This window comes from Pseudophryne corroboree, chromosome 1 (assembly GCF_028390025.1).
Source record: "Pseudophryne corroboree isolate aPseCor3 chromosome 1, aPseCor3.hap2, whole genome shotgun sequence".
In the NCBI taxonomy this organism is placed as follows: domain Eukaryota; kingdom Metazoa; phylum Chordata; class Amphibia; order Anura; family Myobatrachidae; genus Pseudophryne; species Pseudophryne corroboree.
Window position 1 is genome coordinate 1,101,972,353 of NC_086444.1, and position 24,549 is coordinate 1,101,996,901.

Below are 24,549 nucleotides of genomic sequence, written 5' to 3' on the forward strand. Positions count from 1 at the left end.
CCCCTGAGGGACCTCAGGGTGGGAGGCTGACTTCTACAGTTCGCCCAGGTCTGGTTAAAGACCACTTCAGACGCTTGGGTACTGGAAGTTGTCTCTCTCGGGTACGCCGTCTCCTTCAGGAGAAGTCCCCCTCACCAGCTCTGCAGTACGGTACTCCCTTTGGGTCCGTTGAAGGCACAGGCTCTACAAATGGTAGTAGGTTCTCTCCTGAGTACAGGAGAGGCTATTATTCAACCCTGTTTCTTGTGCAGAAACCCAATGGGTCTTTTCGGCCTATACTCGACCTCAAGTCACTGAACAAATTTATGAGGGTCGCCAAATTTCGTATGGAAACATTGCGCTCTATTGTGCCGGCGATGAAACCCGGAGATTACATGGTATCCCTGGATATACAGGAGGCTTATATGCATATTCCTATTGCCATATCGCATCAGCAGTTCCTATTGCTATTGGCGACAGTCACCACCAATTCCGGGCTCTGCCGTTCAGGATGGACCACAGCTCCTCGGATCTTCACCAAGGTTTTGGCCGTGATGACGGTGCACCTCCATCGCCAGGGAGTCAAAATCCTGCCATACTTGGACGACCTGCTGATTCTGGCGAGTTCCCACAATGTCCTCCTCAGTCATCTACAATTGACAGTAAGTTGCTTACAAGCCACGGATGGCTGATCAATTGGAAGAAGTCCTTGCTTGTCCCAGCTCAGAGCATGGTGCACCTAGGGGTGCTCCTGGACACACACAGTCAGAGACTGTTCCTGTCTCCAGACAAGGTTCTGAAAATCCAGGACAGGATAAGACACTTCACCCATCACCCCAGAGTGTCGATTCATTCGGCGATGCAGGTACTTGGCCTGATGGTGTCGACGTTCGACATGGTGGAGTATGCTCAATTTAATTCCCGACCTCTGCAACGATGAATTCTTGTCAAGTGGGATGGCCTGCCTCATCGGATCAGAACCCAAAGGATCTTATTGACTACGGAGGTTCGTTTGTCGCTGACCTGATTGCTCCAGAACCAGCAATTGAGCAGGGGCCATCCGGTGTTAAATGCATTATCACTTGCCCTGCCTGAGGTACGGAACAGACCAGTACAGGTACGGTCAGACAACGCTATGACAGTGGCATACATAAACCATCAAAGCCGCACTCAAAGCCGCATGGCTCTGAAGGAAGTGTCAAAAATCCTTTGTTGAGCAGAACGCCATCTGCCAAGTATATTGGCAGTGTTCATTCCGGGTGTCCTGAACTGGGAAGTGGACTACCTGAGTTGACAGGATGTACACGCCGGAGAGTGGCGTCTTCATCCTGAAGTCTTTCAACTCCTAGTAGACAGGTGGGGTCTACCGGACGTAGACCTAATGGCGTCTCAAAACAAACACAAGGTTCCAGTCATCGGATCAAGGACAAAGGATCCTCAAGCAGAGTTCGTGGACGCATTGGCAATTCCATGGAACTTTCAGCTGCCTTACGTGTTCCTTCCAGTGTCACTCCTGCCCAGGGTTCTACAGAAGTTCAAACAGGAAGGAAGAATGCTGCTTCTAGTCGCTCCAGCATGGCCCAGACGGCATTGGTTCTCAGACCTGCAGGGTCTTTCGATGGGTCGATGGGGCATCCCCTTCTACTTCCTCAACGACCAGACCTCCTCGTTCGGGGCCCTTGTCTCTACCCAGACCTGGCCAGACTGGCTTTGACGGCGTGGCTCTTGAAGCATCACTCCTGAGAGCCAAAGGATTTTCAGAGGTGCTTATTCAGACAATGTTGAAAGCCTGCAAACCGGTATCTGCCTGGATTTATTATAGGGTTTGGAATTCTTACTTCACCTGGTGTGCTAAGAAGAATTACGACGTCCATAGATTCAGAACTTCCAGGATACTGGCTTTTCTGCAGAGTCCTGGACTTAGGTCTTCGTCTGGCCTCCCTCAAGGTTCATATTTCTGCCTTGTTGGTTTGGTTTCAGAGAAAGATTGCCTCTGTACCTGATGTTCAGACGTTCATTCAGGGCATTATTCAGATTCAACCTCCCTATGTCCCTCCTGTGGTTCCCTGGGATTTGTCTGTTGTGCTGAATGGTCTGCAAGAGTCTCCATTTGAACCTGTTGAATCGGTGGACCTTAAATGGCTCACGGCCAAGGTCCTGTTCTTTCTGGCTATTGCCTCTGCAAGACGGGTGTCAGACTTTAGGCGCTTTGTCCTGTCCACCCTTTCTCATATTCCACCGGGACCAGGTGGTTCTACGAACTCGCCCAGGTTATTTGCCTAAGGTGGTGTTATCTTTTCACCTTAACCAAGAGATTGTGGATCTGGCATTTGTCTCTTCGGATTTGTCTCCCAAAAAACGTTCTTTGGATGTGGTTAGTGCTCTCCATATCTATGTGGAGAGGACTGCCTCTATCAGGAGATCAGATTCCCTTTTTGTTTGGTTTTCACAAAAGTGGCTGACCTTGCGAATAAGCAAACCTTGGCCAGATGGATTAGAATGGTGATTGCACAAGCCTATGCGCAGGCTGGACTCCCAGCTCCTGCTGCAGTTAAAGCCCATTCTACTCGGTCTGTTGGACCTTCCTGGGTCACCCGCCGTGGCACGTCCCCAGAACAATTGTGCAAGGCGGCTACGTGGTCCTCCGTGAACACGTTCATTAGGTTCTATGCCTTTGATACTTCCGCCTCCCAGGATTCTTCCTTTGGACGCCGGGTTCTCTTACCCGCTAAGGTGCACCCCCTCCCTTGAGGAACTGCTTTAGGACATCCCCGATGTATTCCCTGTGGAACACAGTGTACCTCGCTGCAGAAAAGGAGAGTTATGGTAGACTTACTATGGTTAAATCTCTTTCTGCGAGGTACACTGGGTTCCACAGGGCGCCCACCCTGATGCACCTAGCTTCTTTGGGTTGTATGTCATTAGCCGCTGGTACCCTCTCCTGTCATGAGATTGTGGTTCTATGTGACTAACATCTGCCTTCTCTTTTACCTGCTCCTGCATTGGACTGGTTAAAGAAACTGAGCTCTCAGTGCCTGGAGGCGGGGTTATAGAGGAGGCCCCAATGCATCCTGGGACAGTCAAAGCTTTGCCTGATGGTGCCTCTGGATCCAACATCCCGCTCTACACCCCAATGTATTCCCTGTGGAACCCAGTGTACCTCGCAAAAAGAGAATTAACATTGGTAAGTGTACCATAACTCTCCTTATTCCATTTTGGAATAAGGCTGTAACATAACATAAAATGTGGAAAAAGTGAAGCGCTGTGAATACTTTCCGGATATACTATACTATACTATACTATACTATACTATACATACATACATACATACATACATACATACATACATACATACTTACATACAATGTAATTTTGTAAACCATCATGTATAATTTATAATTATTGTTTTTCAGGTGCTAATTAACCTTCGTAATCCTAATTATGATAGTGGGGATCAAGCAAGTTTTAGATCTCATCTTGGTTTGATTCAGGTTCCATTAAAAATTAAAGATATAACAGAACTGGTGAGTGATGGGAACAATAATACTGTACTGTACTTAAATTAAAATGTCACATTCATTGAATTGAATTATCCATGATCATTTGTTTACTTATGTGACAGGGCATTTTGGAGAGAAAATAACAACTGTATATGAACTGGGTTTTTTTTTTTTTTTTACATGTAAGGTCCTTGAGGGCAGGTAAATCTGAATGCCAATTTTGTTAGGTTTTGTAATGTACTACATGGTAGTAGATAATTCAGAGATCTTAGTTATATATATTTGCAAAAGACATGTTAAGCCTCCAGGCCAACGTCAAGGCTTCACTGATACTGGAAGTCCCTACACTGCATGATAAGTGTACCCACTTTGGGCCATATACTTGCCTACTGTAAGGCTACATGATAATAGCGCATACAAAATATATCTAACTTGAAAGCTAGCTTACAAGGAGTCACCCCTAGGTCCTCCAAATGGCACTACAGGAACCAGCTTGCTCTCCATATGTAGGTCCCATCTATGCCTCTCTAAGTCCTATGCGATACTAATCACATATGTTAGTACATACAGCACGCAAGTAATATAGATACGATGTGTGTCAGGATGTAAACTGCAAGGATAATACATCCCACCCAATATATATATATATATATATATATATATATATATATATATATATATATATATATATTAGTCTCAAATGCATTAAAATTAATCCAAAAAGTAATGATTATATTTAGTTAATAAAAAAGTCCAAGTAATTTTGGACAGTTCCAAAAGTACCTAGCCACCTAGAAAGAAGAGTTCAGTATACTCTGATGCAGTGCCCAAAAGTAATATAGCAAGTGCCAAATCTTGCTCTGATGCGTTTAGAAATTATTATTTTCATGCCAGGATAGTTGCTCCGATAAGCAGCTGTTTTGGCGAATACTAACACCTACTGCGATCAGTGATGAAAGATGACACTCTGAGTTTTCACATTATTGGAGGGAAAAGGGCTGAATAAATACACCCATAATATATACACCTGCCAGTTATATGTATGATATAACTACTCTTATAAAAATATTAAATTCTGGTTGTTTTTATGTAGTATGAAGTACTGTGACTTCTGTCTATGCTGATATACATTGTGTGGTAGGTATGCTGAAATAAGGTTGTTCTCCACTATAAAGGGCACGCATGCTGACTTCCATGGTCTGGTAACTTACCTCCCAACTGTCCTGATTTTCGCGGTGGGGTGGGGTGGGTGGCTAGTTGGTAGGCCACCTGTCACTCACTGCTCTGCTTGACATCTTTTCACGGGAGAGAAGGACAGGGGGTATGACCAGCAGCTCCTGGAGCGCTGGGCATGGTCCCACAGTGGCAGGAAATGGGAGGCGTGGCTTGTGGACTCGGCATTCCTGTGAAGCCACACCTGTTTACCAAGGTCACACCCAGTCCGGAGTCAAGTTTACAAGATATTGGAAGATATACTGATGTAAAATCCATCATATATGGAAATGTAATTTCTCTGACGTCATAGTGGATGCTGGGAACTCCGTAAGGACCATGGGGAATAGCGGCTCCGCAAGAGACTGGGCACAACTAAAAGAAAGCTTTTAGACTACCTGGTGTGCACTGGCTCCTCCCACTATGACCCTCCTCCAAGCCTCAGTTAGATTTCTGTGCCCGGCCGAGCTGGATGCACACTAGGGGCTCTCCTGAGCTCCTAGAAAGAAAGTTTATTTTAGGTTTTTTTATTTTACAGTGAGACCTGCTGGCAACAGGCTCACTGCATCGAGGGACTAAGGGGAGAAGAAGCGAACCTACCTGCTTGCAGCTAGCTTGGGCTTCTTAGGCTACTGGACACCATTAGCTCCAGAGGGATCGACCGCATGGAACTGGCCTTGGTGTTCGTTCCCGGAGCCGCGCCGCCGTCCCCCTTACAGAGCCAGAAGCAAGAAGAGGTCCGGAAAATCGGCGGCAGAAGACATCAGTCTTCACCAAGGTAGCGCACAGCACTGCAGCTGTGCGCCATTGCTCCTCATGCACACTTCACACTCCGGTCACTGAGGGTGCAGGGCGCTGGGGGGGGGCGCCCTGAGCAGCAATAAAAACACCTTGGCTGGCAAATATATCACAATATATAGCCCCAGAGGCTATATATGTGATTAATACCCCTGCCAGAATCCATAAAAAAACGGGAGAAAAGTCAGCGAAAAAGGGGCGGAGCTATCTCTCAGCACACTGGCGCCATTTTCTCTTCACAGTGCAGCTGGAAGACAGCTCCCCAGGCTCTCCCCTGTAGTTTGCAGGCTCAAAGGGTTAAAAAGAGAGGGGGGGCACTAAATTTAGGCGCAATATTGTATATACAAGCAGCTATTGGGAAAAATTCACTCAATATAGTGTTAATCCCTAAATTATATAGCGCTCTGGTGTGTGCTGGCATACTCTCTCTCTGTCTCCCCAAAGGGCTGTGTGGGGTCCTGTCCTCAGTCAGAGCATTCCCTGTGTGTGTGCGGTGTGTCGGTACGGCTGTGTCGACACGTTTGATGAGGAGGCTTATGTGGTGGCAGAGCAGATGCCGATAAATGTGATGTCGCCCCCTGTGGGGCCGACACCAGAGTGGATGGATAGGTGGAAGGTATAAACCAACAGTGTCAACTCCTTACATAAAAGGCTGGATGACGTAACAGCTATGGGACAGCCGGCTTCTCAGCCCGCGCCTGCCCAGGCGTCTCAAAGGCCATCAGGGGCTCAAAAACACCCGCTCCCTCAGATGGCAGACACAGATGTCGACACGGAGTCTGACTCCAGTGTCGACGAGGTTGAGACATATACACAATCCACTAGGAACATCCGTTACATGATCCCGGCAATAAAAAATGTGTTACACATTTCTGACATTAACCCAAGTACCACTAAAAAAGGGTTTTATGTTTGGGGAGATAAAGCAGGCAGTGTTTTGTTCCCCCATCAAATGTGTGAATGAAGTGTGAAAAAGCGTGGGTTCCCCCGATAAGAAACTGGTAATTTCTAAAAAGTTACTGATGGCGTACCCTTTCCCGCCAGAGGATAAGTTATGCTGGGAGATATCCCCTAGGGTGGATAAGGCGCTCACACGTTTGTCAACAAAGGTGGCACTGCCGTCTTAGGATACGGCCACTTTGAAGGTACCTGCTGATAAAAAGCAGGAGGCTATCCTGAAGTCTGTATTTACACACTCAGGTACTAGACTGAGACCTGCAGATAGTGCTGCTGCAGCGTGGTCTGTAACCCTGTCAAACAGGGATACTATTTTGCGAACATAAGACGTCGTCTTATATATGAGGGATGCACAGAGCGATATTTTGCCGGCTGGCATCCAGAAGTAATGCAATGTCCATTCTGTCAGGTGGGTATTAGAGACCCGACACTGGACAGGTGATGCTGACTTTAAAAGGCACATAGAGCCTTATAAGGGTGAGGAATTGTTTGGGGATGGTCTCTGGGACCTCGTATCCACAGCAACAGCTGAGAAGAAAAATTTTTACCTCAGGTTTCCTCACAGCCTAAGAAAGCACTGTATTATCAGGTACAGTCCTTTCGGCTTCAGAAAAGCAAGCGGGTCAAAGGCGCTTCCTTTCTGCATAGAGACGAGGGGAGAGGGAAAAAGCTGCACCAGTCAGCCAGTTCCCAGAATCAAAATTCTTCCCCCGCTTCCTCTGAGTCCACCGCATGACGCGGGGGCTCCACAGGCGTAGCCAGGTACGGTGGGGGGCCGCCTCAAAAATTTCAGCGATCAGTGGGCTCGCTCACAGGTGGATCCCTGGATCCTTCAAGTAGTATCTCAGGGGTACAAGCTGGAATTCGAGGCGTCTCCACCCCGCCGTTTCCTCAAATCTGCCTTGCCGACAACTCCCTCAGGCAGGGAGGCTGTGCTAGAGGCAATTCACAAGCTGTATTCCCAGCAGGTGATAGTCAAGGTGCCCCTACTTCAACAAGGACGGGGTTACTATTCCACACTGTTTGTGGTACCGAAACCGGACGGTTCGGTGAGACCCATTTTAAATTTGAAATCCTTGAACACATACATAAAAAAATTCAAGTTCAAGATGGAATCGCTCAGGGCGGTTATTGCAAGCCTGGAGGAGGGGGAGTACATGGTATCCCTGGACATCAAGGATGCTTACCTACATGTCCCCATTTACCATCCTCACCAGGAGTACCTCAGATTTGGGGTACAGGATTGCCATTACCAATTCCAAACACTGCCGTTTGGACTGTCCACGGCACCGAGGGTCTTTACCAAGGTAATGGCAGAAATGATGATACTCCTTCGAAAAAAGGGAGTTTTAATTATCCCGTACTTGGACGATCTCCTTATAAAGGCGAGGTCCAAGGAGCAGTTGTTGGTCGGAGTAGCACTATCTCGGGAAGTGCTACAACAGCACGGATGGATTCTATACATTCCAAAGTCACAGCTGGTTCCTACCACACGCCTACTGTTCCTGGGGATGGTTCTGGACACAGAACAGAAAAAAAGTGTTTCTCCCGCAGGAGAAAGCCAAGGAGCTGTCATCTCTAGTCAGAGACCTCCTGAAACCAAAACAGGTATCGGTGCATCACTGCACACGAGTCCTGGGAAAAATGGTAGCTTCTTACGAAGCAAAATTCCATTCGGCAGGTTCCATGCAAGAACCTTTCAGTGGGACCTCTTAAACAAGTGGTCGGGATCGCATCTTCAGATGCATCGGCTGATAACCCTGTCTCCAAGGACCAGGGTATCTCTACTGTGGTGGCTGCAGAGTGCTTATCTTCAAGAGGGCCGCAGATTTGGCATACAGGACTGGGTCCTGGTAACCACGGATGCCAGCCTTCGAGGCTGGGGGGCAGTCACACAGGGAAGAAATTTCCAAGGACTTTGGTCAAGTCAGGAGTCGTCCCTACACATAAATATTCTGGAACTGAGGGCCATTTACAATGCCCTAAGTCTGGCAAGGCCTCTGCTTCAAAACCAGCCGGTACTGATCCAATCAGACAACATCACGGCAGTCGCCCTTGTAAACCGACAGGGCGGCACAAGAAGCAGGATGGCGATGGCAGAAGCCACAAGGATTCTCCGATGGGCGGAGAATCACGTCTTAGCACTGTCAGCAGTGTTCATTCCGGGAGTGGACAACTGGGAAGCAGACTTCCTCAGCAGATACGACCTACACCCGGGAGAGTGGGGACTTCATCCAGAAGTCTTCCAACTGTTGGTAAACCGTTGGGAAAGGCCACAGGTGGACATGATGGCGTCCCGCCTAAACAAAAAACTAGATATTGCGCCAGGTCAAGGGACCCTCAGGCAATAGCTGTGGACGCTCTAGTGACACCGTGGGTGTACCAGTCGGTTTATGTATTCCCTCCTCTGCCTCTCATACCAAAGGTACTGAGAATAATAAGAAAACGAGGAGTAAGAACGATACTCGTGGTTCCGGATGGGCCAAGAAGAGCTTGGTACCCAGAACTTCAAGAAATGATATCAGAGGACCCATGGCCTCTACCGCTCAGACAGGATCTGCTACAGCAGGGGCCCTGTCTGTTCCAAGACTTACCGCGGCTGCGTTTGACGGCATGGCGGTTGAATTCCGGATCCTAAAGGAAAAAGGCATTCCGGAGGAAGTCATTCCTACGCTGATAAAAGCCAGGAAAGAAGTAACCGCAAATCATTATCACCGTATTTGGCGAAAATATGTTGCGTGGTGTGAGGCCAGGAAGGCCCCAACAGAGGAATTTCAGCTGGGTCGTTTTCTGCACTTCCTACAGTCAGGAGTGACTATGGGCCTAAACTTGGGTTCCATTAAGGTCCAGATTTCGGCTCTGTCGATTTTCTTCCAGAAAGAACTGGCTTCACTGCCTGGAGTTCAGACATTTGTAAAGGGAGTGCTACATATTCAGCCCCCTTTTGTGCCTCCTGTGGCACCTTGGGATCTCAACGTGGTGTTGAGTTTCCTAAAATCACATAGGTTTGAGCCACTTAAAACTGTGGATTTGAAATATCTCACGTGGAAAGTGGTCATGTTATTGGCCTTGGCTTCGGCCAGGCGTGTGTCAGAATTGGCGGCTTTGTCATGTAAAAGCCCTTATCTGATTTTCCATATGGATAGGGCAGAATTGAGGACTCGTCCCCAGTTTCTCCCTAAGGTGGTATCAGCTTTTCACTTAAACCAACCTATTGTAGTGCCTGTGGCTACTAGGGACTTGGAAGATTCCAAGTTACTGGACGTAGTCAGGGCCTTAAAAATTTATATTTCCAGGACGGCTGGAGTCAGGAAAACTGACTCGCTTTTTATCCTGTAGGCACCCAACAAAATAGGTGCTCCTGCTTCTAAGCAGACTATTGCTCGCTGAATTTGTAGCACAATTCAGCTGGAGCATTCTGCGGCTGGTTTGCCGCATCCTAAATCAGTAAAAGCCCATTCCACGAGGAAAGTGGGCTCATCTTGGGCGGCTGCCCGAGGGGTCTCGGCTTTATAACTTTGCCGAGCTGCAACTTGGTCAGGGGCAAACACGTTTGCAAAATTCTACAAATTTGATACCCTGGCTGAGGAGGACCTTGAGTTCTCTCATTCGGTGCTGCAGAGTCATCCGCACTCTCCCGCCCGTTTGGGAGCTTTGGTATAATCCCCATGGTCCTTACGGAGTTCCCAGCATCCACTAGGACGTCAGAGAAAATAAGATTTTACTCACCGGTAAATCTATTTCTCGTAGTCCGTAGTGGATGCTGGGCGTCCATCCCAAGTGCGGATTGCCTGCAATACTTGTATGTAGTTATTGCCTAACTAAGGGTTATTGTTGAGCCATCTGTTGAGAGGCTCAGTTATATTTCATACTGTTAACTGGGTATAGTATCACAAGTTATACGGTGTGATTGGTGTGGCTGGTATGAGTCTTACCCGGGATTCAAAATCCTTCCTTATTGTGTCAGCTCTTCCGGGCACAGTATCCTAACTGAGGCTTGGAGGAGGGTCATAGTGGGAGGAGCCAGTGCACACCAGGTAGTCTAAAAGCTTTCTTTCTTTTTCATCCACTAGGGGTCACTGGAGTACTCTTGGGATATGGACGGTGTTAGCAAGGACTGGGCACTGAATATTCAAATTTCAGTAACTCTCCTCCCCTCCATACTCCCAGAATACCAGTGTTTTTTCGGTGCTCACATGGACAGCAAGCACAAGTGTGGACCTCCAGAGGGGGACATACATTTTTTACTTTTAAACATTTTTGTTTTTCTTTTTTATACATTACAATCCCTTCCAAGCTTACACAAAAGCTCTGGGTATGGGATTATAGAAGCTGCTGCGTGCAGCTCTTGGCGTGTCGGGCCTCACAAAGGAGCCCCCTCACAGCCACAAGCAGCTCAGCTAACAACAGCTGAGACTGCAGAAAGGACTGGACGGCGCTTGCTGGAAGAAGCCCCGTCAGAGTCCAAGTACATCAGCTACCTTCAGCTGAGAATGCAGAACGAAGCTTGCTGTAGAAGCCCCGTCAGAGCACAGGAACCCAGGTATTTATGACAGGGGCGGTCAGCTCACGCTGCCGCCCCGCCGTGTGGGGGTACTGCTATGTGCGTCGCCCGAGCCGCTGCTCCGTCCCCGCCACCGCTGTTATCAGCTCCCCTAGTCCTGGCGCCGCTCAGAGGGACGCGCTGGACGGCCGCTGCAAGCGCCGCTCTCAGCGCTCCCTGCCTGTAATGCAATCAGACCGCGGACAGCGTTCAGTGCTGCCGCGGTCTGTCCCTGTAACGGCCGGAGGCTCCGTCGCTTAGGGGAAGGTAACTGCTCCCTCAGACCGCGGACAGCGTTCACTGCTGCCGCGGTCTGTCTCAATAACGGCCGACAGCTCAGCACTGCCAGCGCTCCCTGCACACACTAAGGGGGAGGATGCCGGCGCCTCTGATCACTCAGACCGCGGACAGTGCACACTGCTGCCGCGGTCTGTCCCTGTAAAACAGCCCTCTACTAACTAGTGGGCTCATGCTGGGCAGTCAGGAGTTTCCCTGTCCCTATTACTTGTAGCGCAGCTGCAGGGGGGAGAGATTATGCCACAGCAGCAGCAATAGACAGCCTATGCTAAAGAAGGGCTGCATTGTGTTATATATGCATTCGTGTAGCACTTGTTATACCATAGACAATGTTATACCATAGGAAATGTATATAAAATACTGTATGTATGTATATATGGTCATGTAACAAAATATGCTATATGTTCTTTGACTATAAGCACATGGCTGGAGGCCATTTTAATCATACTTTCTGTTTCTTTTCCAGAACGTTCCTGTCCTACAACACTGCTCCACCGGATGGCGCAGGGGTGTTGGTAGGAATTTTTGCATCAGGTTTCTTATGGTCTGGCCACGTGCACTGCACTTTGACAATTTTACTGAGGTGGAATTGGTTTGTCTTTGTCTATTTATTTGTCTGGTTACATAATAAGTCAGTCACCAGCAAAGACGGAAAAGTTGTTTTCACTGCAATGTCTGTACCAGTGGGTTCCCGGTGAGGTCTACCACATGCACAGTATATTTTATACTCCCATTTCATCTCCTATTTCTCTAACGTCCTAAGTGGATGCTGGGGACTCCGTAAGGACCATGGGGAATAGCGGCTCCGCAGGAGACTGGGCACATCTAAAGAAAGCTTTAGGACTATCTGGTGTGCACTGGCTCCTCCCCCTATGACCCTCCTCCAAGCCTCAGTTAGATCTCTGTGCCCGAACGAGAAGGGTGCACACCAGGGGCTCTCCTGAGCTTCTTAGTGAAAGTTTTAGTTTAGGTTTTTTATTTTCAGTGAGACCTGCTGGCAACAGGCTCACTGCATCGAGGGACTAAGGGGAGAAGAAGCGAACTCACCTGCGTGCAGAGTGGATTGGGCTTCTTAGGCTACTGGACATTAGCACCAGAGGGACGATCACAGGCCCACCTTGGATGGGACCCAGAGCCGCGCCGCCGGCCCCCTTACAGAGCCAGAAGGCAGAAGAGGTCCGGAAAATCGGCGGCAGAAGACGTCCTGTCTTCAACAAGGTAGCGCACAGCACTGCAGCTGTGCGCCATTGCTCTCAGCACACTTCACACTTCGGTCACTGAGGGTGCAGGGCGCTGGGGGGCGCCCTGAGATGCAATAAAAACACCTTGGATGGCAAAAAATGCATCACATATAGCTCCTGGGCTATATGGATGCATTTAACCCCTGCCAGAATCCATAAAAAAAGCAGGAGAAAAGTCCGCGAAAAAGGGGCGGAGCCTATCTCCTCAGCACACTGGCGCCATTTTCCCTCACAGCTCCGTTGGAGGGAAGCTCCCTGGCTCTCCCCTGCAGTCACTACACTACAGAAAGGGTTAAAAAAGAGAGGGGGGCACTAATTAGGCGCAGTATTAACTATACAGCAGCTATAAGGGGAAAAACACTAATATAAGGTTATCCCTGTATTTATATAGCGCTCTGGTGTGTGCTGGCAAACTCTCCCTCTGTCTCCCCAAAGGGCTAGTGGGGTCCTGTCCTCTATCAGAGCATTCCCTGTGTGTGTGCTGTGTGTCGGTACGTTTGTGTCGACATGTATGAGGAGAAAAATGATGTGGAGACGGAGCAGATTGCCTGTAATAGTGATGTCACCCCCTAGGGGGTCGACACCTGAGTGGATGAATTGTTGGAAGGAATTACGTGACAGTGTCAGCTCTGTATAAAAGACAGTGGTTGACATGAGACAGCCGGCTACTCAGCTTGTGCCTGTCCAGACGTCTCATAGGCCGTCAGGGGCTCTAAAGCGCCCGTTACCTCAGATGGCAGATATAGACGCCGACACGGATACTGACTCCAGTGTCGACGGTGAAGAGACGAATGTGACTTCCAGTAGGGCCACACGTTACATGATTGAGGCAATGAAAAATGTTTTACACATTTCTGATAATACGAGTACCACCAAAAAAGGGGTATTATGTTCGGTGAGGAAAAACTACCTGTAGTTTTCCTGAATCTGAGAAATTAAATGAGGTGTGTGATGATGCGTGGGTTTCCCCCGATAACAACTGATAATTTCTAAAATGTTATTGGCATTATATCCTTTCCCGCCAGAGGTTAGGGTGCGTTGGGAAACACCCCCTAGGGTGGATAAAGCGCTCACACGCTTGTAAGGGCTCTACCTTCGCCTGAGATGGCCGCCCTTAAGGATCCTGCTGATAGAAAGCAGGAGGGTATCCTAAAAGGTATTTACACACATACTGGTGTTATACTGCGACCAGCAATCGCCTCAGCCTGGATGTGCAGTGCTGGGTTGGCGTGGTCAGATTCCCTGACTGAAAATATTGATACCCTAGATAGGGACAGTATATTTTTGCCTATAGAGCATTTAAAAGATGCATTTCTATATATGCGTGATGCACAGCGGAATATTTGCCGACTGGCATCAAGTCTAAGCGCGTTGTCCATTTCTACCAGTAGAGGGTTATGGACATGTCAGTGGTCAGGTGATGCGTATTCCAAACGGCATTTGGAAGTATTGCTTTATTAAGGGAGGAGTTATTTGGGGTTGGTCTTTCAGACCTGGTGGCCACGGCAACAGCTGGGAATTCCACGTTTGTACCCCAGGTCGCCTCTCAACATGAGAAGACGCCGTATTATCAGGCGCAGTCTTTTCGTGGACAAGCGGGCAAAAGGTTCCTCATTTCTGCCCCGTGACAGAGGGAGAGGAAAAAGGCTGCAGAAATCAGCCAGTTCCCAGGAACAGAAACCCTCTCCCGCCTCTGCCAAGCCCTCAGTATACGCTGGGGCTTTACAAGCAGAATCAGGCACGGTGGGGGGCCCGTCTCAATGAATTTCAGCGCGCAGTGGGCTCACTCGCAAGTAGACCCCTGGATCCTTCAGGTGATATCTCAGGGGTACAAATTAGAATTCGAGACGTCTCCCCCTCGCCGTTTCCTAAAGTCGGCTTTACCGATGTCTCCTTCTGACAGGGAGACAGTTTTGGAAGCCATTCACAAGCTGTATTCCCAGCAGGTGATGATCAAGATACCCCTCCTGCAAGGAACGGGGTATTATTCCACACTGTTGTGGTACCGAAGCCGGACAGCTCGGTGAGACCGATTCTAAATCTAAAATCTTTGAACACTTACGTACAGAGGTTCAAATTCAAGATTGAGTCACTCAGAGCAGTGATTGCGAACCTGGAAGAAGGGGACTACATGATGTCTCGGGACATCAAGGATGCTTACCTTCATGTCAAAATTTACCCTTCTCACCAAGGGTACCTCAGGTTTATGGTACAGAACTGTCACTATCAGTTCAGACGCTGCCGTATGGATGGTACACGGCACCCCGGGTCTTTACCAAGGTAATGGCCGAAATGATGATATTCCTTCGAAGGAAGTGAATTTTAGTTATCCCTTACTTGGACAATTCCCTGATAAGGGTAAGATCCAGGGAACAGTTGGAGGTCGGTGTAGCACTATCTCAGGTAGTGTGGCGGCAGCACGATTGGATTCTCAATATTCCAAAATCGCACCTGGTTCCGACGACGTGTCTTCTGTTCCTAGGGATGATCCTGGACACAGTCCAGAAAAAGGTGTTTCTCCCGGAGGAGAAAGCCAGGGAGTTATCCGACCTAGTCAGGAACCTACTAAAACCGAGCCAAGTCTCAGTGCATCAATGCACAAGGGTTCTGGGTAAAATGGTGGCTTCCTACGAAGCAATCCCATTCGGCAGATTCCACGCAAGAACTTTCCAGTGGGACCTGCTGGACAAATGGTCCGGGTCGCATCTTCAGATGCATCAGCGGATAACCCTGTCACCAAGGACAAGGGTGTCCCTCCTGTGGTGGTTGCAGAGTGCTCATCTTCTAGAGGGCCGCAGATTAGGCATTCAGGACTGGGTCCGGGTGACCACGGATGCCAGCCTGCGAGGCTGGGGAGCAGTCACACAGGGTAGGAATATCCAGGGCTTATGGTCAAGCCTGGAGACATCACTTCACATAAATATCCTGAAGCTAAGGGACATTTACAATGCTCTAAGCTTAGCAAGACCTCTGCTTCAAGGTCAGCCGGTGTTGATACAGTCGGACAACATCACGGCAGTCACCCACGTAAACAGACAGGGTGGCACAAGAAGCAGGAGGGCAATGGCAGAAGCTGCAAGGATTCTTCGCTGGGCGGAAAATCATGTGATAGCACTGTCAGCAGTATTCATTCCGGGAGTGGACAACTGGGAAGCAGACTTCCTCAGCACGACCTCCACCCGGGAGAGTGGGGACTTCACCCAGAAGTCTTCCACATGATTAAAAACTCGACAGGTATTGCGCCAGGTCCAGGGACCCTCAGGCAATAAGCTGTAGACGCTCTGTTAACACCGTGGGTGTACCAGTCAGGGTATGTGTTCCCTCCTCTGCCTCTCATACCCAAGGTACTGAGATTGATAAGATGGAGAGGAGTAAGCACTATATTCGTGGTTCTGGATTGGCCAAGAAGGTCTTGGTAACCGGAACTTCAAGAGATGCTCACGGAGGATCCGTGGCCTCTACCTCTAAGAAGGGACCTGCTCCAGCAAGGACCCTGTCTGTTCCAAGACTTACCGCGGCTGCGTTTGACGGCATGGCGGTTGAACGCCGGATCCTGAAGGAAAAAAGGCATTCCGGATGAAGTCATGCCTATCCTGATCAAAGCCAGGATGGATGTAACCGCAAAAACATTATCACCACAATTGGCGAAAATATGTTGCGTGGTGCGAGGCCAGTAAGGCCCGACGGAGGAAATTCAACTGGGTCGATTCCTACATTTCCTGCAAACAGGAGTGTCTATGGGCCTGAAATTGGGGTCCATTAAGGTTCAAATTTCGGCCCTGTCAATTTTCTTCCAAAAAGAACTAGCTTCAGTCCCTGAAGTTCAGACGTTTGTAAAAGGGGTACTGCATATACAGCCTCCTTTTGTGCCTCCAGTGGCACTTTGGGATCTCAATGTAGTTTTGGGTTCCAAAAGTCACATTGGTTTGAACCACTTAAATCTGTGGAGTTAAAATATCTCACATGGAAAGTGGTCATGCTGTTGGCCCTGGCCTGGGCCAGGCGCGTGTCAGAATTGGCGGCTTTATCCTGAAAAAGCCCTTATCTGATTTTCCATTCGGACAGGGCGGAATTGAGGACTCGTCCTCAGTTTCTCCCCAAGGTGGTTTCAGCGTTTCACCTGAACCAACCTATTGGTGGTGCCTGCGGCTACTAGGGACTTGGAGGCCTCCAAGTTGCTAGACGTTGTCAGTGCCCTGAAAATATATGTTTCCAGGACGGCTGGAGTCAGGAAATCTGACTCGCTGTTTATCCTGTATGCACCCAACAAGCTGGGTGCTCCTGCTTCTAAGCAGACTATTGCTCGTTGGATTTGTAGTACAATTCAGCTTGCACATTCTGTGGCAGGCCTGCCACAGCCAAAAATCTGTAAATGCCCACTCCACAAGGAAGGTGGGCTCATCTTGGGCGGCTGCCCGAGGGGTCTCGGCTTTACAACTTTGCCGAGCAGCTACTTGGTCAGGAGCAAATACGTTTGTAAAATTCTACAAAATTGATATCCTGGCTGAGGAGGACCTGGAGTTCTCTCATTTGGTGCTGCAGAGTCATCCGCACTCTCCCGCCCGTTTGGGAGCTTTGGTATAATCCCCATGGTCCTTACGGAGTCCCCAGCATCCACTTAGGACGTTAGAGAAAATAAGAATTTACTTACCGATAATTCTATTTCTCATAGTCCGTAGTGGATGCTGGGTGCCCATCCCAAGTGCGGATTGTCTGCAATACTTGTACATAGTTATTGTTACAAAAATCGGGTTATTATTGTTGTGAGCCATCTTTCAGAGGCTCCTCTGTTATCATGCTGTTAACTGGGTTCAGATCACAGGTTATACGGTGTGATTGGTGTGGCTGGTATGAGTCTTACCCGGGATTCAAAATCCTTCCTTATTGTGTACGCTCGTCCGGGCACAGTATCCTAACTGAGGCTTGGAGGAGGGTCATAGGGGGAGGAGCCAGTGCACACCAGATAGTCCTAAAGCTTTCTTTAGATGTGCCCAGTCTCCTGCGGAGCCGCTATTCCCCATGGTCCTTACGGAGTCCCCAGCATCCACTACGGACTATGAGAAATAGAATTATCGGTAAGTAAATTCTTATTTTTGCACAGATAGTTTTCATTTGCCTTATAAATTCCCAGTTTCTGCTATGTTGCAATCCTGACGATTCTATGCCAGGCGTAACTGCGCAAGATGAATGTGAGAAGACCAGCAGTCAGATAGTGTGGGTGCGTCAGACTCTGAAGTTTACAGGGACTGAAGAGGCTCTGACAATTTATAAGGTGGTCTTTACTAAGGCCACAGATCTCCAGCGTGGAATCTCTAAATAAGATGTTAATAGGATGCTGATACACAGGATTTCGATTTCGGTCTAGTTACCCGTTTCTAAAGTCAGTGACATCTCCATGGGAGCTATGCTAGAGTCGCTGTATACAGCAGCAGGGGTGTTGCTTCGACCGTGTTTGGTTGGCATTTGGGTAACTACGGCGTTGCTTGTCTGGATAACAGGACTCAGGTCCGCCCTACAAAACGTCCACCTTATGCTTCTCGCTGATCAAATCTGCGAAGCTGCTGATTATCTATGTACAGCTTCTACGGACGTCTGCTTAGTCAGTTCTCGCCTTTCAGCGTCACTCGTTGTGGCACGACAAGCGCTCTGGCTGCGTCCTTAGCAGGCGGAGGCAAAGGTCGAGAGAAGAATAGAAGCATTACATTATGCGAAGGTTGTTTGGTCCTGATTTGGACAAAGGTATTTTTCACGGGATACTCTGGACCAGCGTTCGAATCCTTTAGACCTCAGCCCTTTCGAGGCCGTGGTAGACAAACAGCCACGCCTGGTAGGCGAGGTCGAGGACGTGGTTTTCAACAAACCAACGCCAGTCGTCCGGACGCTACGGTCACCGGCAAGCCAGTGGCATGGCGGGCTCCCAGCCCATCTCGGTGCTCCAGTTGTGGGAGCACGCCTTCAGACGTTTAATTTGGTATGGTTGCAGATATCCACAGATGGGTGGATCCGCAATTTAGTGTTAAAAGCAGTCTACCGCCTCTGCAGTTTTTCAACACAGGACTGCCTGTGTAGGAAGAGGACGGTTCGGTAAATTGCTATTCACTCTCTGCTGGAGTCAGCAGTTTTGATTCCGGTCCCTGTACACCAACAAGGTCACGGTTATTATTCCAGTCTGTTGTAGTACCAAAGCCGGATGGCTTGGTCAGGCCAATATTGCATACTTACTACAGATTCAAGATGGAATCTCTGCGGACAGTACTTGCAGGTTTAGAGCCACAGGAATTCATGATTGCGCTGGATCTCGAGGATGCGTACTTACACATTCCGATTTGGCCTCCTCTTCAGAGGTTCTTGCGTTTGCAATACGGCAGATCCATTATCAGTTTCAGACTCTACCGTTTGCCCTCTCGTCAGAGCTTAGGGTATTCACCAAAGTGATGTATGTTTTGATGGCTCATCTCATATTCCTGTTAGTGATAATAGTTCCGTACTTAGACGATTTGCTCATCAAAGCTCCGTCTCAACCAACTGCGCCTTCAACATGCGTTGCTAAGGTACAATGTGCTGGTTCAGCACTGTTGGTTTGTCATGTTCAAGAATTCACATCGGATTCCGTCTCAACGACTTCATTTCCTAGGAATGATTCTCAATACGGTAGATCAAGGAATTTGTCTACCAGAACAGAAAGTACAGACTATTCGTCATCTGGTACGATTAGTGCTCAAGCCTCGGTATGTTTGTGCATTCGCCTGTTAGGCACAATAGTGGCGGCTTTCAAAGCGCTTCTGTTCGGAAGATTTCACTCACTTCCTTTTCAACTGCATGTGCTCGCACAGTGGTCGGCCTCGCATCTGCAGTTTCACTAGAGGGTGAGGTTGTCTCCACGGGCCAGAGTTTCTGTACTCTGGTGGCTCCAAGTACACAATCTATCCGCAGGAACTCGGTTAGGCGTCTGGAATTGGATAGTGCTAATCACAGACGCGAGTCTCAGAGGTTGGGGAGCTGTAGTTCAAAATTGTCAGCTCCAGGGTCTCTGGGAGGATCACGACAGATTGCTGTCTATAAATGTCCTAGAACTCCGACCAATTTACAATGTGCTACGACAAGTAGTGCACTTGCTTCGGTCTCAGACGGTCCAAGTGCAGTCAGACAACGCAACGGCGGTCGCGTACGTCAATAAACAAAGGGGAAAGAGAAGCCGCATGGCAATGCGGGAAGTAGCTCGAATCCTCAATTGGGCCGAACATCACCAAGTGATATTGGCGGTAGTGTTCATTACGAGAATGGACAACTGGGAGGCGGATGATCTCAGCCATCGGGATTGTCATCCAGGAGAATGGGCATTAAATCCAGAAGTGTTTCACATGTTGGTCCAGAGGTGGGGTTACCCTCCAGTGGACCTGATGACATCTCGCCACAATCACCAAAAGCCAGTATGTGTCCAGAACGCGAGATCCAAAGGCAGTGGCAGTGGTTGCTCTCACGATTGCGTGGCCGTACAGCCTCGGGTATCTGTTTCCACCGTTTCCGCTGCTCTCTCTGTTGCTTACTCGCAGACGATCCTTGGCCGCTTCCGTTACGTCCGGACCTGTTACGACAGGGTCCATTCCTTTACCCCGATTTAGTGCGGATGCGTTTGAAGGGGTGGCTGTTGAGACCGCCCTCTTAAGAAGAGAGGGCATTCCACTATCGGTTATAACAACCATGTTACGTGCTAGAAATCCAGTTACGACAGCTCATTATTACAGGATTTGGCGTGCCTATATAGGTTGGTGTGAAGTTCGGAAGTTTCCGACATCATCTTTCAAGTTATCCCGTCTTTTGTTATTTCTACAAACGGGGTTAAATGGAGGACTGCGTTTATCTACACTAAAGGTGCAGGTATCTGCTTTGTCAATTTACTTTCAAAGAATATTGGCTCTATTGCCGTCTCACACACCTTTTCTGCAAGGTGTCCTCAGAGTACAGCCTCCATTCATTCCACCTACAGCGCCATGGGACTTGAATCTGGTTTTAGATTTTGTACAGCTTCATACTTTGAACCCTTACATCAAGTGGATGTTAAGTTTCTCACTTGGAAAACGATTTTTTCTCCTAGCCTTAGCTTCAGCAAGGCGTGTTTCAGATTTGGGTGCATTGGCATGCAAGCCACTGTTTGTAGTTTTCATGATGACAGAGCAGAGCTTCGTACGAATCCCATTTTCTGGCAAAAGGTAGTGTCATATGTTCACATCAATCAACCAATAGTAGTTCCTGTGTTAACAGGACAGTCTGGAACTTTGGATGTGGTACGCGCATTACGCGTTTATGTATCCCGAACGTCTACAGTTTGTAAGACGGATACGTTGTTTGTTCTCTATGATGCTACCAAGATGGGTTGGCCAGCTTCTAAGCAGACCTTATCCAGATGGATTATACTGACAATACGTCAGGCTTACCTTCATGCTAGGTTACAGCCGCCTACATCAGTAACAGCTCTTTCCACACGTTCTGTGGAAACTTCAGGGGCAGCTGGTCGTGGGGTGTCTACGACGCAGAATTGCCGTGCGGCTACATAGTCATCAGTGTACACGTTTGTGCGCTTTTACAAGTTAATACGTTTGCTGCATCAGCATCTAGCTTTGGCCGCCTAGTGTTACAGGTGCCAAACAGCTCTCCCGACCACGAGGGAAGCTTTGGTACGTCCCAAGAGTACTCCAGTGACCCCTAGTGGATGAAAAAGAAAATAGGATTTTGGTACTTACCAGGTAAATCCTTTTCTTTGAATCCATAGGGGGCACTGGACGCCCACCCAGAGCAGTTTTACCTGGTTGTGGTAAGTTCAGGGGATCTTATGGTAACACATTCTCACCGATTTATCGGTTATGGTGTCAACTGGTTAGTTGTCAGTTACGTTATGTGTCAACTTTATTGTTGTCCGTTATGTTATAATATTATAGGTAATTCTCCATTGTTCATCCTCTCTATCCTGTTCGCCTCAGGAAAAGAACACTGGTATTCTGGGAGTATGGAGGGGAGGAGAGTTACTGAAATTTGAATATTCAGTGCCCAGTCCTTGCTAACACCGTCCATATCCCAAGAGTACTCCAGTGCCCCCTATGAATTCAAAGAAAAGGATTTACCTGGTAAGTACCAAAATCCTATTTTTAGTTGTGCCCAGTCTCCTGCGGAGCCGCTATTCCCCATGGTCCTTACGGAGTTCCCAGCATCCACTACGGACTACGAGAAATAGATTTACCGGTGAGTAAAATCTTATTAAAACACATTTTCTGTTTCACAGAGAGAGTTATTTGGAGAACTTAGTCTAAATACAGGCCAATTGGGGGTGGATGACTCAACACCAGTACCTCCAGGTAAACCTCATATAGCTAATATTATGGTGTAAGTAATTTTTTACTCTCAGTTTCTTTTTTTCTAGTCTGTCATTGATATACGACAAGGCCAGATATTTGCCTTACCAATATTGTTCCTATCAGCTCGCTAGAACCTAATGACATCACTGCAGCAGGGGGTACATGTATCAGTGATGTCAATAGTGTCTAGTGAGCTGATAATTGCAATCTACTGAATATTGGGTAAGCCCACAAAATGGTTGCCATCACTGTGTTCACTTTCAGAGGACTTAAGTATGAGAAAAATGTATCCTTATGTGTCCAAGTCATTGGCATTTAATTCTTATTGCCCAAAAGTGAATGCAGAATTTCAGTGCTTTACTTTGTTTTATACATGGATCGCAGTTATGTGACAATGAATGAGATTGTAAACAGAAATAGCAGACAAAAATGTGTGTGCTGCTTCTACTGGTGCTCCTGGGTACAGCAATAGATTAACCACTCACAGGCAAATGGATATAATAATTCTGACCGTGTTAAATCCAGAAGTATATAGTAATAGAATAATCATTTTATTTAGCGCTCTTTCTCCAGCAGGACGCAAGTCGCTTTACAGACAACAAAACCAAAACACATGGTACAAAAGATTAAGTAATACAGAAGTAAAAAGAAAATATAGAGAGCACAGTAAGCGTAATGCAGGGTTGGTGCAGACATTTTGGGTAATAACTTCCAAGATTTATATGCTCCACCCACAAAAGGTACCAGGTGAGGCAACTGTGTTAGGCGCACTACTTAGGATTACCTTAGGTGGAATAGGTCAGGCCTAGAAGAAATGATGCAAAGTGGGTGGTTGAAGCACTAGGAGTAGTGTCCTAACTTAACCATCCCATTCACAAGCGTGCCAGGTGAGGCAGCCATGTTGGGTGCACTAGGAAGGTTACACTGTAGAAGATAATCCATACAAGGACCCGAGGCATATATAGGAAACTGATGCATGTGTAATATTATGATATACCCTGTATTGATAGACTTCACGTCTCTGTCTCAGAGCACCCAGAAAGGTAGCCATGTTGGTCGCACAATGTTAGAATTAGCAATACTTGGAAGAGAGTCGTGCAAGGATAAAGTGAGCATTGAACAAACAAAATACCCAATTGTGTAAACAATTCCACGGATGCCTATCTAGCCCTTGAATGTACCAGGTGAGGCAGCCATGTAGGTTACAGTGGACAGGATACAAAAGAAGTGCACAACGCAGTGGGAGACTGCTGAGAGACAAAAACAGTTGCAGTGGGAAGACGGTAGGTAGCAGTATCAGAACAGGGTAATTAAAAGTACAACAGATTTTAAACCAAAATAAATTATAGTTTAAAATTAGTATGTTTCAGATGGTAGCTTCTGCAGTGGCACAAAGCAGGATAATGAACAAGTGGGCGATACTAAGGGGGTCCAGCCAAATGAAAGTTAGCAAAAGTCTAAAATGATAACTGGTAGCAAATAGTGGTGGGAGGGGAAGAGAAGACAGTGGGTAGTAGGGGACAAGTGGTATTAAACATGTTACCAATCAAAGCAAAAAAATATGAAATAAAATAGAATAAAAGAGTAAGAGCCTGATGCAGCCTCATGGAAAGAAGCTGCCAGTCCGTTGCAGTTGGATTCCACTACAGTGCCTACCCAGCCTGTGCTTCCCACGTGGAAAGAGGAGCCCGTCTGTGGGGATCCAGCAGTAGGAAAAGGTGGAAGCCAACTGTGCATAGTGGCCTCTAACACCCGGAAACAAACACATCGCAAGATGGCGGCCGCGGCCTGGGACTCTCCCTTTTCGGCTCCTATCTCACCTGAAGGGGTAAGAACTGCTGGTTCCTGAGCGCATCCCTCTGAGACAGAGACACCCATCAGGTGATAGGAGGTTGGGAACCCCGGCCAACATGGGATGATAGCCTGGCTGAGTACAAGTACCAGAGAGCTTACCCAGGTTGCCTTCTGGTGTATAACTCTTGTGAAGAACTGTCCATTGCCAGTTCTTTATCCAGGCAGTAACTGCCTATTTGCTACCACTGTGGAATTGTTCTGTTTGAGTGCTATAGACTGGGGATAACTTAGTCCTATATTTGTTTTGTGTGTTTTATATATTTATATTAAACGTATTATGCTATGTACATTTTCACTTCATCATTTTATATATTATATTCTTCTGGATTTAACACTGTCAGAATTATTATTTCTCATACGTCCTAGAGGATGCTGGGGTCCACTTCAGTACCATGGGGTATAGACGGTTCCGCAGGAGCCATGGGCACTTTAAGACTTTTCTAGAGTGTGAACTGGCTCCTCCCTCTATGCCCCTCCTCCAGACCTCAGTTTAGAAAATGTGCCCAGGCAGACTGGTCGCACTCCAGTGGAGCTCTGAGTTACACTGAAAAGACTTTGTTAGGTTTTTTTATTTTCAGGGAGACTGCTGGCAACTGTCTCCCTGCTTCGTGGGAGTTAGGGGGAAGAAGTAGGAACCAACTTTCTAAAGAGTTTCATGGCTCTGCATCTTGCTGACAGGACACCATTAGCTCCTGAAGGGTACTGAACACTTACTGCGGCTATGTGCTCACTCCCACAGCACGCCGTCACCCCCCTAACAGAGCCAGAAGTCAGAAGACGCGTGAGTATTATTACCGGAGATCTGCAGAGGGACCTCC

General features: G+C 47.9%; 1 protein-coding gene across 4 annotated transcripts in view; it reads left to right on the forward strand.

Annotated features, from left to right (window-relative positions):
* The window catches only part of TBC1D19 (TBC1 domain family member 19), a 503,848-nt gene that overhangs the window by 236,006 nt on the left and 243,293 nt on the right, over positions 1-24,549 (forward strand). For all 4 annotated transcript variants that reach the window (XM_063922181.1, XM_063922190.1, XM_063922171.1 and 1 more), the window contains 2 exons: positions 3,393-3,503; positions 21,805-21,877. In XM_063922181.1, the coding sequence (XP_063778251.1) occupies positions 3,393-3,503; positions 21,805-21,877 (184 nt within the window). The remainder of the gene's footprint in view (positions 1-3,392; positions 3,504-21,804; positions 21,878-24,549) is intronic.